Genomic DNA, 13,764 nt, shown 5'->3' with positions numbered 1-13,764 from the left:
GTTTCAATTTTAAAGAATTCACCGTATTATGATATTCCCTTCAAACTGGGGGGAGAAATTAGAGTCTCCATTTATTTCAGATATTTGTAAAGTATAAAGTGGATATAAAGGCAAAAAAGGTGATCACTGTTAACCTTGTTTGCAAACGAATACCAAGAATCGCTTGCAGTGGAGGTAGAATTTCGGTGGGAAAATCTTCGGTCTTCTAGCTTGTCTGGTGGATGTAGATGAGTGTTTAATAATGCCTCCGCTATTAGATATTCTTAAGGAAAGGCATCCATGTTCTTGTTGTTCGTCAGAGTAGATTTCCTATTATTTTCTGCCTTTTAGTGTAATGGAAGAGCGAAGAGATGGTTGTTTTGAACATAGAGAAGGTAAATTATTACTTGTTCTAAAAGTAAATGCTGGTTCTTTATGTGAGTTGGACAGAGTATGTGGATTTTTTATAGAATCTTCATTGAAAAAACCCTGATTCATGACCAAAAAAAATGTTGCATCTCTATTACAGAAAAAAAGGAGATTGAAAACCACAGTCTAAAAAATAATATAAATCCTTACATTAATGGTATTTTCACTCACACAGACTGTTCTTGGTGGATGAGCTATAGATGAGCTATATATGGCCTTCAATGAATTCATCTAAAGGAGGATTTGTTTTAGGGATTTATTTCCAAACACCTTGTAGTACCAAATCTTCTGGTGGACGGCTATTAACAAAAGTAACTTTTTTCTGTATAATATAGAACTAGCATATTACAAATCAGATGAATAAGGAGACAACATATAAACATACAAAGGGGCATAGTATGTTTTCTCCAGAATGAAAAGCCTTCAATTACGTATTGGAACAGAAGTCTCCTCTGGGACTTATATGAACCTATTTTCTTAAGCAGACGATGAAACGTTTCCTGACAAGACATGTCTTTCATTTGCATACATTCAAATGAGACATCTGTAAGTAAACCTTAAAGTAGTTTCTGCAAGTTGCCAAATTCTTTGAATATTTGAATCTTTTCTTTAAACAGACGACACCAATACTCCGGTCATATCATAGCTTTTGAGCTTTAGTTACATGTTCTTTCAAATTCTTCTAAATCCTGCTTTCATGGTTGACTGTTGAACATCTACCACAAATCATATTAATAATAATAATAATAATAATAATTATTATTATTATTATTATTATTATTATTATTATTATTATAAAACATTCTCAAAATTTGAAAAAGGCAATATAACATTATGGTCATTGATTAGAGTATTTTTTTATCTGCTGACCTTCCATTCTGATTTTCAAAAAATAATATTTTATAGTTTGTAAATAATATGAATTGTTTTATTAATGTAAAGGTATGCTTTGCTAATTTTAAGCCCACTGAATAAAGGACTTATCCTTGCATCATGAGAAGTGCTCTAGTGCTGAAATGTGGCACCCGTTTTGCAGTATTTAGTGATGATCTTACCTTCATTTGCTCCTTGTTCTGACTTCTGCTGTTCTGTGAATTAAATTTATCAAAACATTAATCAGCTTGCTGATTCACTAATCAAATATATAGAAAACCAGTGTTACTACACACACTATTACATACCATTAATACATCCAAAAGCCTTTGTGTATGAACATATAAATAAAAAATACACAAACATATGGATTATCATCAACGGAACACAGGGACTTGGGAGCAATTATTTCTTAAAGGTAAGTAGGCGCTGCAATAAAGCATCAGAAAAAGTGTTGGGTTGTATGGATAGAGAGATTAGTAGCAGGATGAGGGAGGTGGTTCTGCCATTTCATAGATCTGTGGTCAGACCTCACCAAGAGTCGTGTGTACAGTTCTGGAGACCACATCTCCATAAAGATATTATAACGCATTGGCAAGAGTTCAGAAGAGGGTTACCAAAATGGTAAATGGTTTGCAGGATTCAAATTTCAGGGAAGAATAAGGGGTCTCAATGTGTATAACTTGGAGCAGAGAAAAGAGAGAGGGACTTAACCATTAACAAAAGGGAAGTTTAGAATAAGAAGCCACAATCTTAAACTAGAGTGTCATGGGTTCATATTTAATGTAAGGGTGGTAGATTAAGGATCAGCCTCTCATCATTGGTAGAGGCTAATATTGTGAAGGAGATTTAAACATGTAAGGGATAGGCATCAATATATATATTAAATCTAAGACAAGATCAAGGTCTGATTAAGGTCTGAGTCTCCTTTTGCCCAGGAAAAATGGGCAGACTAGGTGGGCCTAATGGTTCTTATCCGTCGTTGTTTCACATTTTCTATCATTTTGAAATTGAGCATGTCTATTTTGACTGTTAGGAAATACTTTTAACAAACAGTTTTAATGTTGTAGACCTATACCAAATTTAGACTTTTACTCACCACAGGGAAATAGTTCCATTTCTGTTTTTCCATTTTCTTGGTTCTCATGAAGCAGTCTACAAAACACTTTATACATCATACACTTTGCATAACAATTTTTGCAAATTTTGATTCAACAGGCGTCAACAGGGGAGACAAATATAACAAATAAGATCTTTGAGTAACACAGTTTTATAGTGTCTTTTCTGTCTAGGCCCTTTTCTCACCTTTTGATTTCTTGTTTAATGCTGATTTGCATATCCCTAGTAGATAACTTAAATTAAATAGCATATCCAATCCAAAAGGACTTGTGTCTTAAAATCAGAGCATATTTAGTCAACCTCTAGTGTTTTAACTCCTGATGAATGATGACTCCCATGATCCTCTGAACTGCTGCAATAATTTAAAGGCAGGTCATGAAGAGTAGGTCTAACATGAGTTGCCCTCTTGTTACAAGTAACTGCAACTGTATACCCAGGGCCGGCCGAAGACTTAACGCCGCCTGGGGCGAAGTTTAAAACGCCGCCCCCCCCCGCAGACGCCGGGGGGGGGGCGGCATTTTAAACTTCGCCTACGCCATAATCTACGACCCCCCCCATTATAGGGCCGGCCCTGTGTATACCCCACTAACATTTCAGGTGTTAAAATCGATACACCTGTGTTGGGATGTGTGGCTTTCCCAACTAGCTTATTTTCAGCACAGGTGGTCACATGAAGGTCCCTGCAGCAATATCATAGACCTCCAGTGATTCTACAGATGCCTGGGAGAAATCTCCCCAGCTAGACCATGATCCCCAGTGCCCACTAAAGCTAGACCCTAAAACCTGAACTGTTGGAGATATATGATTGGCATAGAAATTATTATAGCAGTGTGTTTAAGCAGTTACCTACGCACAATAATTTTGTATTTTAACCAAATTTTTCACTTGAAAATCTCAAACAGTTCATAGTGCTGAATCCTGGAACAAAACATCTGTTACAGTGTAGAATTGTAATGCATTTCAATTCACTTGAATAGAAAACTATTGGTATCATATATATCCTTTGTTATTTGCTTTATTTATATTTTATAACTTTCTCTAATATATGCAATACTACCATGGCAAATATGACAACTGTTCAGTTGTTCTTTCCTAGAAGTGAAAATCAGCACAATATAATTTGATGTTTTCATCCTTCATCACTCAATGTCCCTCGTTTTGCTTCAGGCAGAAAAATGATGCAATTGTTTCTGTTCTGGAATTAAAGTCTTCAGCCTATTGCTGAATAAATTCTTTGTGACAAGAAAGTTTCACATTGATCACCACTAACTTCATTAAGTCTGCGTCTCTCATGATGCGTCTCACAAACTTTGACAACCAATAAACAACCTCTTTTAGATGACCATTTAACTTATAAATTCAATTCACTGGCTTCCAAACTGACTTCTGATGCACATGTCTAACATGAGTGCTGCTGACATTAAGTAATGTATTATTGTAGAATTGCAAGCAACACATTATTTTTGCATGCTTGTGAAAAATCTGGAACCATGATGGCACACGAGAGTCTACGGGGAAAACAACTGAACTTTTCAAAATAATTGGATTTACTGAGTGGTGTTCATGCTCAAAAGACTAAAATAATCCATACACAAGACTTGCTTCTCTGATGTCTCTGAAGAATTATGGTATATAGTACTTTTTATTAAGCTTTGAAAGCTGGGGGCAATATCCTTCCCTCTACAACCAAGAAACCAGGAAACTTAAAATACCTAAATACTATAATACAGAGGAGACTAAAATAGGGACAGTTGGTTAAGAGCAGAGTTGTGTGCCAGTAAAGGTATTAAATACATTTTTAACATACTGAACATAGAGCTAATTCATACCAGCAGAAAATTTTTAGGTAAAATCCAATTCTTTCAAAATATAAGCTTTGACAAGGGCTTGTATATCTATATCCTCTATATCTCTATTCTAAAACATATTGCGTTCAATGAAACCTACTGCATCTTGCTGTATGAGTTTAGTGTGAGTCTGGTGTGCCAGATATACTGTATGTTGGAATTGCTGTACGTCTTGTGCTCTTGGCTAAGCTTTACCCATGGTCTCTGGAAATGATGGATAGACATTAAGATGGTTACCTGTTGCATGGAAAAAGGACTTTGTGATCACTTTCACTCTCTGTATAATGAACTATTATCTTTTCCAAGAGCCAGCCATCCCCTAAATGGAGAAAGGAGAGCAAATTTCTTGATAGTGCTTAAGTTTGTTATCACATTTCTTGGCAATCTATACTAGTTTTTTTATGTTTGTACGTGATTATATATTATATATAATGAGACAGTTATGGAAAATAAACTAGGTAAGTAAAGGAAGAACAAAGTAACAAGAAAATATATAAATTAGATATACTTATGTCAATATGTGCATGTCTAAAATCCTGCTTTGACTTCATAAAAGTACAAAGTTTCTAATAGTAGATGGAGAATTCAAGGCAGAGGCAAGTAGATGAGGATAGAACTGTGTCTTTTTTATTTATTACCCAAGTGCTACCTTATTTATTTTTGGCTGTAACTTTACACATATCTGAGAGCAGATTAGAGGGTTGGGATTATATTTATATCATGTATCAGGGAAGCACCTATCCTGCACTGATAAGATCTAATCAATACGCATGTAGGTGTTCCTCTGGCTTATTGAACCATGTGGTATATATCATTTACCTTAAGAAGAGCCACAAAACGCTGATTTATCTAATGCACGTTCTTATGATATCTTGTGCTGAAAGAATGACCATTTTGCTGAAATAACAATTTTACCATGAATACAATACCTTGTTCAAGTCCATCTTGACTAATCTGTATTTTCTGAAGGAATCCCAGAGAAATTGCTTGAATGCGAAATATATCAACCTACACAAAATATTACAAAAACAATTATCCTGAGCACTTTTGTAAAATGTGAACAAGCGCCCCAGAGCTGTAGCGGATGAAAATATTATAAATTTAGACACACTGAAAGAAGATAATTCAAATCTAGAAGATTACAGTAACTACAACATATTTGTCCAGAGAAAAGTAATGATGTCTGAATCGTTGCAGACTAACCAACCTTCTCTTTTCTTCCTTTTGTCAATCCATTCTAAATACTTCTGCCACATGTACTTGCTATCTCATCATTATCCATCTGCTGTCTCTATATAGCATCAAGAATCTACCTATTCCTGACCTTCTGTCTCACTTCTCCTCAACCTCCTAATAGTCTGTAAGTTGACAAGAACAGGGCTTCTTCATCTGTTTGTTATATTGTTTACTTTATGGAAACTTTTATTTTTAGTCGTCGCACTAGCACTATGAAAAAAGACAGAGAAGAAGAAGAAGAATTTGTGTTATTTGGTAATGCAAAACACAATTTTGTATAATTATTGGTGGGACAGAAATAATATGTATACCTAAAGTATGGTTTGATCATTATGTCCTCTTTTCAAATGTTTAGATATTACTGGTTTGTCTCGTTGAATAGCAGATAACAAGAGACAAAAATGCTACCTGTGGTTTAGTTATATTTTTGAATAGGGGACATGGGTCACTTCTCAGCCACCTACTCCTACAAAAAGAAGCAGTCCTAGTCATTCACTGTACAAGTGTAGCCTTAAAATATCCCTTTCCACAGGTAACTGACACCCTGCAAGGGAAAGTGGGACTATGCACGTGAGGTGACATTTGTCAGTCTGTACTAACCACTTGTAAACATTACTAAGAGTCTATTCAATAAACTGCGAGTGCATGCGAGTTGGATGACCATGTGAGTTCTATCACAACTGCAAGAGTCGAGTGGATGCAAGGTAAACAAAAATCAAGCAGCTCACATCGGATCGGATGGGGTTAGGGGGAGTGCCTGGTGAGTAGAGTTAACCCTTAATGCAATTAATCACATGATTTATTAAGGAACATACCTCTCTGTTAAAAATATGATCTTATAAAATGTTTAATACTTTACTAGTTATTTTTTATGATAATGTTTATGAAGGGAAAAATGGAAACGAGTTGACAAACAGAACATAAGTATTTTTTTGTTTATTTTCAGATATGCTTGGATTACAGTCATGGGTTAAGGTGAGTTAAAGAGGCTTTTGTAATCTATGCAAGGAACCTGCCACTGCTGCAGTGTGAGTGATTGTGGATATCTTTCATGACTTTTTCAAAAAATCATTTTGCTATCCAAGAAAGAAATTAAGGTGGTGTGAAGGGCTGCTCAGTGGTGCTTGCTGCTACTTGCATCATTTAATAAAATGTTGGTGGTTTAAAGCACTAGTCCAAAACTATACAAATCATTAAGACAGTAAGAGAGGAAAGAATATCTGGTACCTGTCCTTTCTGAAACTTGATGGTTTGATTTTGGGATTTATGGAGCTTTCTTTTTCCAGAATCTCCCCTTGTTCCAAAAAGCTTGATAAACACAGTTGATTCACTGCCAGCACTGGAAACAGATCCTGTGTATACATGAATCTCATAATCCACAACTATAATACAAAAAAAAGAGAAAACAGAAAAATAAAATTACCAGATGATGAACATAGTCTAAAGCCGAAAAATACAAATACCTTAAAATGCGTGAACAGGAGCATTTGTGACAATTATATCCTCTTCTCTTCGTAAGAGATAGGATGATTGATCCAGACATTAAGGTTTTAAATGTTCTAGCAACTCAGGTTGTTTGTACTAAAAAATGATAACTGAATCCTTGGCAGCATGCATGTTTGTTTCAGGCAGCAATTGAATGGAGGCATGTGGATAACACTACAGAATTTCAGACAAAGCTGGTGTTCAAGGTGTATAAATCATGTAAATGTTTGGATGATCTGATGTTATCAACATCCGATCATCCAAACATTCATTCTAAACATCCTATCAGGATATGCATTCTTCAAATAACTGGGAAGTAAAAAAAACACTAGTAGAGTGCCTTGCTTATTCATCCAACTATACAATTGGGTAATTTAACATCTATGACCCTACAAACCACTGACGGTGTCACAAAATAGCTTAACTCATAGGAAATATGCTACCACTTCAATATTGTAAACATAACTGAGGGCTAATTAAAAATTATTTTTGGTTAGTTACATACGCGGCAATGCATGGTTTCCAACTGCTGGCACAGCAAGTTCTATCCATGTGGCTCCATCATCCTTTTCCTCTCCAAGCCATCGGTTCACAGGTAAATAAAAGTCTTCATTTGATGAAAGGTTTTGAAGTCTTATTGACTCCAAATACCATTCACTATTTTCTCCCGAATTGTCATGCCCAATGCGTATTTTATAGGGTTTACCAAGATGCTTTAAATTAACCTATTGAAAAAATAAACAGGCTGGTTACATAAAATCATTATATTCTTCGAGGTACCTTTATGTGGATTTGGTCATCACTGTGCATAGCTGTACTGAAAACTTGCACAATTGTGTCATTTTCACACTTCAGTCAGTGCAACATGGGGTGCAGCATATAGGTACGAGAAGAGCTATATTTGTCATTATGAATTGTAGATATTTAAGATATTCTTGAGGTTAATTTCTTCTCCTTAACTGTACATTGAAGAAGGTTTGCAAAATATCTCTCACCTTGGCTACAGGAGACACACATTAGGCAGAGTGGATCATGTGTGTTAAATTGTATCCATGCATGTTTTTATGTCAATACCTAACATATTTTTATTATATGAGCTAAGATAAAATGAAATCACTAACTCGTTTACACATTAAGTGGTCTACCCCGGAGGAAAGGATGACATGCCACTGCATTTGGGAGATTATGCTGATGATAAATTATACAAGGCCAACTCACTATGGCCGATCCTTTATAATGAATAGTTAAGTCAGCGACATGAAATGTTCACAACAGGTCACTGTTTATTGAATAATCCTTATTGTTTATTGTAGAAAATTATACTGGCTATTTTCACATGATTTACATAAATGTTATAGCTCTGATAGGCTAGGTGGCGATTACACATCAGCAAAAGGTGAGATGAGTTTATTTTAAAGCCAAAACTTGCATAATTTAGCAAATAACTTACATACAACATATTCATAACAGCAAATGGTAGCATTAGAAAAATACTTTGTTTCGTTACAAGAATTCCAAGTGAACTCAAGGGAGTAATTCAGTCCAGTTGTCCTGTGATAGTTAAACACAGCAACACAGGACTGTCTGAGAGACTTGTTTGTCCTTTCAGTAAGACTGTGATATTAGAGACAAATTGATAGCTCAGGCAGAACTTGATGTAAGATAAAATTTCCCTTAATGAAAATGTCTGGGAGTTCACAGGCTGTAGGTAACATCTCGAGTAGAATAGAAACGTTCTTGTCACGAAAATTGATCAACCACAGCCTACATAATAGCCACTTTTTTAGATGGATAGTGAGCTACAACAAAATCCATTACCAAAATGCAAGAAAACACAGAATCTCTAACGTACTTGCCGTTCTAGGTATGTCTTGTTTTATCAGAAGGCGCTGTGAATAATGCACATCTGACGCACTTAGAGTCATGCCCCTATGTAACATATTTAGAAGAGCAGATCATGGCTCTAACCCGAAGGAAACTCTATTGGGAAGGTTCCAAAATCCTTGGATCTTTCTTTTGCCTGGTGAGAATAATGACTAAAGACACTTTCTCTGAAATAAATCTAAAGACAGCAAATGAAACTACCTCCTTATTTGATAACAATCATTAGTAGATAAATGAGTTATATCTTCTGATCTTGGAGATCAGAGTTAAAATTAGATACTCTAAAAATTATATTCCCCTTTTTATTAAGCTTAATGATGTTGTTAAGCCCCGTGGAACATTTATTAAACAGTGTGTTACGGTGCTCCAGCCCACTACAATTTAGAACGTATGATTGTTCCATATCCATACTTTTAGTCCAGCCAACATATGTCATATTGTACTTTTAATAATCCTGTAACCTCAAATATAAAGAGAGATAATTAAATTAAGTTGTAATGCTCCTGTCGTTCAAGACCATAAGGCAGTTGCATATGATAGACATCATGGCAAATAAAATAAAATATTGATGAGGTACTGTGATGTCGATCAATGAAGAAACGTTGAATGCTTTGCCATATCCCCGGTTGCTGGTCAAGAAGTCTTCCCCTCCCTTTCCATATGAAACATGTGACCCCTTATCTGTGAACTGTACCTGAAGACCCTGAATGTCATATTCTTGTTCAACATTCTCAAAGTCCCACAGTGATGAGCTGATCATTTTTACTTTAAAGTCCAAAGCAGACAATTTATTTGGTTTCTACCACCATTACAACAGAATTTAAAATTTAATATTTATTACATTTTATTTATAGAACAACATCAGATTCTGTAGTACTATGTATTAGCTAATTTATGATGTACCCAGGTATACCCATGACCGTTAACACAGCAGAAAAGGTTAATCTATACAGCACTGTCAAGTATCATTCAGAATAAAATCCCTATTCTTATATAAACAACCTAGTTTGTCTGAATCAGCCTTGTAATTATATTATTACATTTCAATATAGCTACTTATATTTCTGATTACAGACCAAATCTTTTAGGCCTATTCACTAAGAAGTCGAGTGGTCAGTCAAGCTAAGGGTTAACCTCAACTGACCAGACACTCCTTACATTCTAATACTCACAAAGCAACTAAAAAATTCACTAATAATTGTCGCAAAATTCTCAGTATTTTTTTTTTATAGGAGTCCTTTTATTATGATGATGGGAGGGTTAAATAATATAAAAAACATATGGCAGGCACAGACCCTAATGTAAAATAAGTAAGATGAATTACCATTCAATTACCATACAACCTCATCCCATGCAACCCATGCAACCATCCCTGCCCCCTGATATGGAATTGATTAAGTTAACTGAAAGATTGATAGGGGAATGACACCCACCCGAGCACCATTTTGGTGCATTTAAAGGCCCATACAGCATTGATCTACAAAGCCAGTCCTCAATAGTTAGTTCAAGGAAAGGAGGAGTTTTTAAAAAAAAAAAAAAAAAAAAAACGAAAAAGAAAGAACGCATTTTAACTCAATTGAGTTTTCGGTGAGTAAATGCAAGTTCGGGAATCTAAGAGGCAATCGGCCAGGCAATGAACACATTAGTAGCTGAAGTAGCCAGATATGGTGTCACCCCGTATACCCACAGTCCAAAGATACGTAGTCGAGAAATAGGCATTAGGTCATTTGAACAAAAGCAGGTTGAGCTGTATCAAGTTCAAGACCTAGTCTGGAGGTCAATATACAAATTACACAGGCAGATAGTAAAGCAAGCACTCATAGAAGTAAACTAGTATAAGAAAGAGAATGTGATACAGGGATCAGGATAACAAGAACACCAGGCTGGTACAGCGAGTCGCTAAACACCTGAGTATCTTTAGAAAGGTGCCGGTTATTTAAATAGGCAAAGTCCAGTCCATAACATTAATAGACTGTGGTCTCTTTAGGTGTGGCTCCTGGGGCAAAGCTGTCTGCTCTGCTACCATTCGCCATTAACCACTGGAAGAATTTTAAGCAGTGGGTGTGTGGGAGGGGAGGGCAGGTACCTTCTGGTCCAGGTTGCAGGTAAAACCAAATGGCCCATCAACCCTTTTCGCCTTAGATAACAAGCAGATGCACTGACACACATATTTAGATGCCCACAAATTCACACACACATAAACACATAAACACAAGCTACCACATACATGCTAACACACATACACTCACTCTAACACATACATACTGTACTTACACTAGCACACACTCTAACACTCATGCTAACACATACACATTCATGCTAACACACACAGACACTCACTCTAACATGCATACATACTCACTCCCTCCTTCCCAACTCCCTTCCCCTCTGCATTACTCTCTTACCTCCTTACCCTTTACCACTTTACCATGCTTCTTTCTAGCCTTTATGCGGGCCACTTTTACATTGTGCTACGTCACTCACTTCTGCCTTGGGCGAGTCCAATTCAGATCGACAATTGCCCCTTGCCCGCATGGCCAGCCCGCAGCTGGTGTGCCGTCACCTGCTGCACCGGTAAGTATTTATCTTCAATTGATATTGTGTTTAGTACGGAGTCCTTGCCAACACATTCCTAACTAAAAACAGCATTGTAAACATTTATCCAAGCTTTGTTGAATGCCTAAACCTTTGCCTCATGTTTACTGTTTGCCAGGAACACTTAATTGCCATATTGCACAACACCGTAATGGCACTAACCAGATGTTACCATAGAAACCACGTTCCATAACACCGTCTGTGTTTCTTATGCAATTCAGAAAATAATAAAATGATGGATCTGTTAATGTGTATTTGCTTAACATAGAACAAAGTAAAACGGATGTTTTATCTAAGTGGGAAAGCTTGTTTCTTGTGAAATGTGTGATGCTTTTTAACACAGAAATCAGTTTCAAATTCAGCACCCTTGGTGTTTTCTCTTTTTATTCGTGAAAGTGGAAGCATCACAGCATAAATGAAGTCCAATTACATTCTTGAAAGAACCCATTTCATGCCATGTGTTATACCTGATATCCATTCTAAAGAATTATAACCAGCTCAATTTCAATCTGTTTGGTATTGCATTACTTTGGTAAAATTGGAAAGAAAAAAAAAATCTCTGAAAAAAGACCTCTGAAAAATAAAAGCTATTACTAAAAGCAACACAGCTTCTGCCACAACAAATGTTTCGAATTAACGCCTTGTTGTTTCATCTCAATTGATTTTAGTTTTTTTTTCTGTATATACAAGCAATTTATGTTAGTTCTTTAGTAGTGTAACTAGGGGGCATGGATCCAGTATTCTTAAAATCTTGGGGTTTCAGTCAGTGGCACACTGAATGGTCAATACTTTATAAAAACTATTATATGTTAATTTTTATGTAAGGTGGAGGATAGCCATGTGTTTATATAAAAACTGATAATTACATTCTGTATAAACAAATATCAAAATGCATACCTGAAATGCGTCTGCACTATTTATATTGAACAGCTGATGTCCCCCTGATCCTAAAAGGATGGGTCCAGAATCTGCCCCTTCGCCATAAACATAAATGAAAACGGTTGCTTCAGTGGCTGCTTCCTGGAAATTCCCAGTGACGATGGTAATTGTCCAGTCCCCTTCTGCTGAGGACAACATTATGGTCATGAGTGACACTTGTCAATGAAGAGTTAGTGCTCAAATACTCCATCTGTGTACAAATACAATTGTATTTGCTCGTCTGCCCCCCCCATGTTCTAACATAATTACCTACAACATTACTAGTTGAATGGGATATTATAAAGGTTTTTCACACGTTTACAACCCCTTGGGATAGATAAGTATTTGTTCCCAGAGACAAGTTTGTGGTCAGTAATAATAATCATACTGCTCATTTTCTGCATTCTGCTTGTATTTCTTTCTCATTTCCTCTGCATTTCTTTTTGGAATCTCATGGTTGCTCTCTTTTTCCTTTCATTTTTATCTTTCTCCCTGGCTTTGTGTTACCTAATATCTTCACCTGGCCTTGTTTCCCAGTTCTTCCTCCTAGCATGAACCCTTTCTGCCTTCCTGTGTCTATTGCAGGTTGCTTCAGCTATCTCAGCTGTTATCTCCGACACAGCAGTGGTGTATTCGGACCTAGGCAAGACATCACAGCTACCTCTCTGCTGCAAAACTAAGAGATGAAAGTTGTATGGGACAATCAGGCTCCCTAATGCACCACTGGCGGTGGAGATGAGAGATCTCTACACTGCTCTTAATCATATCCGGATCATCAGTAGATATGACAGTGATATGGAGCTGAGTGTTGGGGTGCTACCCTGGCTCAGGCCTAAGGTGACAAGCAGCAAAAATTGGCCTATTTTGAATAACCTGTGTCTACTACTTGTTTCTCACCTCAAGCTTATCCCATGTTATGCCTATGTCTCTCCAACAAAGGCAACAATGGGTTATCCCTAGAGGCAGCTGGAATTTCCTTCTTCAAGTCAGACTTATGCATATCCAGGAATGTTTACATTCCTTAACAATCTTTTCCCCAACTACGTATGCATAGAAGGCTATTCAAAGTATCTAGTATTTCTTTTGTAATCATATTAATAAAAAAATATGTAAAAACCAAATTATATATCAATTCAAATTGCACCATCCTTTCATAGATTACAATTAGACTTGGGTGCCGGCCAACTCTTCGTGTTAGTCTTTGTGGGGGAGAAAATCTTCGTATTCCACGAACATTCGCACCTGCACTTCATTGGTTGATGGCAGACGAGCACCCAATAGAGTCGCTCGTACAGACTTTTAAAATCCTGGTGCTGCAACTTGGCCGGGAGAGACCACTGGTCTCCTCCCTCCAAGAGTTAAAGGTCCGTACGAACGACCAATAGAGCCGCTTGTCAGG

General features: G+C 36.6%; 1 protein-coding gene across 1 annotated transcript in view; it reads right to left on the bottom strand.

Annotated features, from left to right (window-relative positions):
- LOC128497737 (lipoxygenase homology domain-containing protein 1-like) overlaps window positions 1-13,764 on the bottom strand; it is a 64,144-nt gene that overhangs the window by 3,931 nt on the left and 46,449 nt on the right. The window contains exons 24-31 of the mRNA XM_053467899.1: window positions 12,886-13,041; window positions 12,345-12,511; window positions 7,474-7,693; window positions 6,711-6,865; window positions 5,177-5,255; window positions 4,485-4,566; window positions 2,381-2,436; window positions 1,464-1,496 (exon numbers count right to left, since the gene is read on the bottom strand). Of these exons, the coding sequence (XP_053323874.1) occupies window positions 1,464-1,496; window positions 2,381-2,436; window positions 4,485-4,566; window positions 5,177-5,255; window positions 6,711-6,865; window positions 7,474-7,693; window positions 12,345-12,511; window positions 12,886-13,041 (948 nt within the window). The remainder of the gene's footprint in view (window positions 1-1,463; window positions 1,497-2,380; window positions 2,437-4,484; window positions 4,567-5,176; window positions 5,256-6,710; window positions 6,866-7,473; window positions 7,694-12,344; window positions 12,512-12,885; window positions 13,042-13,764) is intronic.

This window comes from Spea bombifrons, chromosome 5, assembly GCF_027358695.1.
Source record: "Spea bombifrons isolate aSpeBom1 chromosome 5, aSpeBom1.2.pri, whole genome shotgun sequence".
NCBI classification, from domain to species: Eukaryota; Metazoa; Chordata; class Amphibia; order Anura; family Pelobatidae; genus Spea; species Spea bombifrons.
Note: the sequence above shows the minus strand (reverse complement) of the source record. Positions and strands in the feature narration are given on the sequence as shown.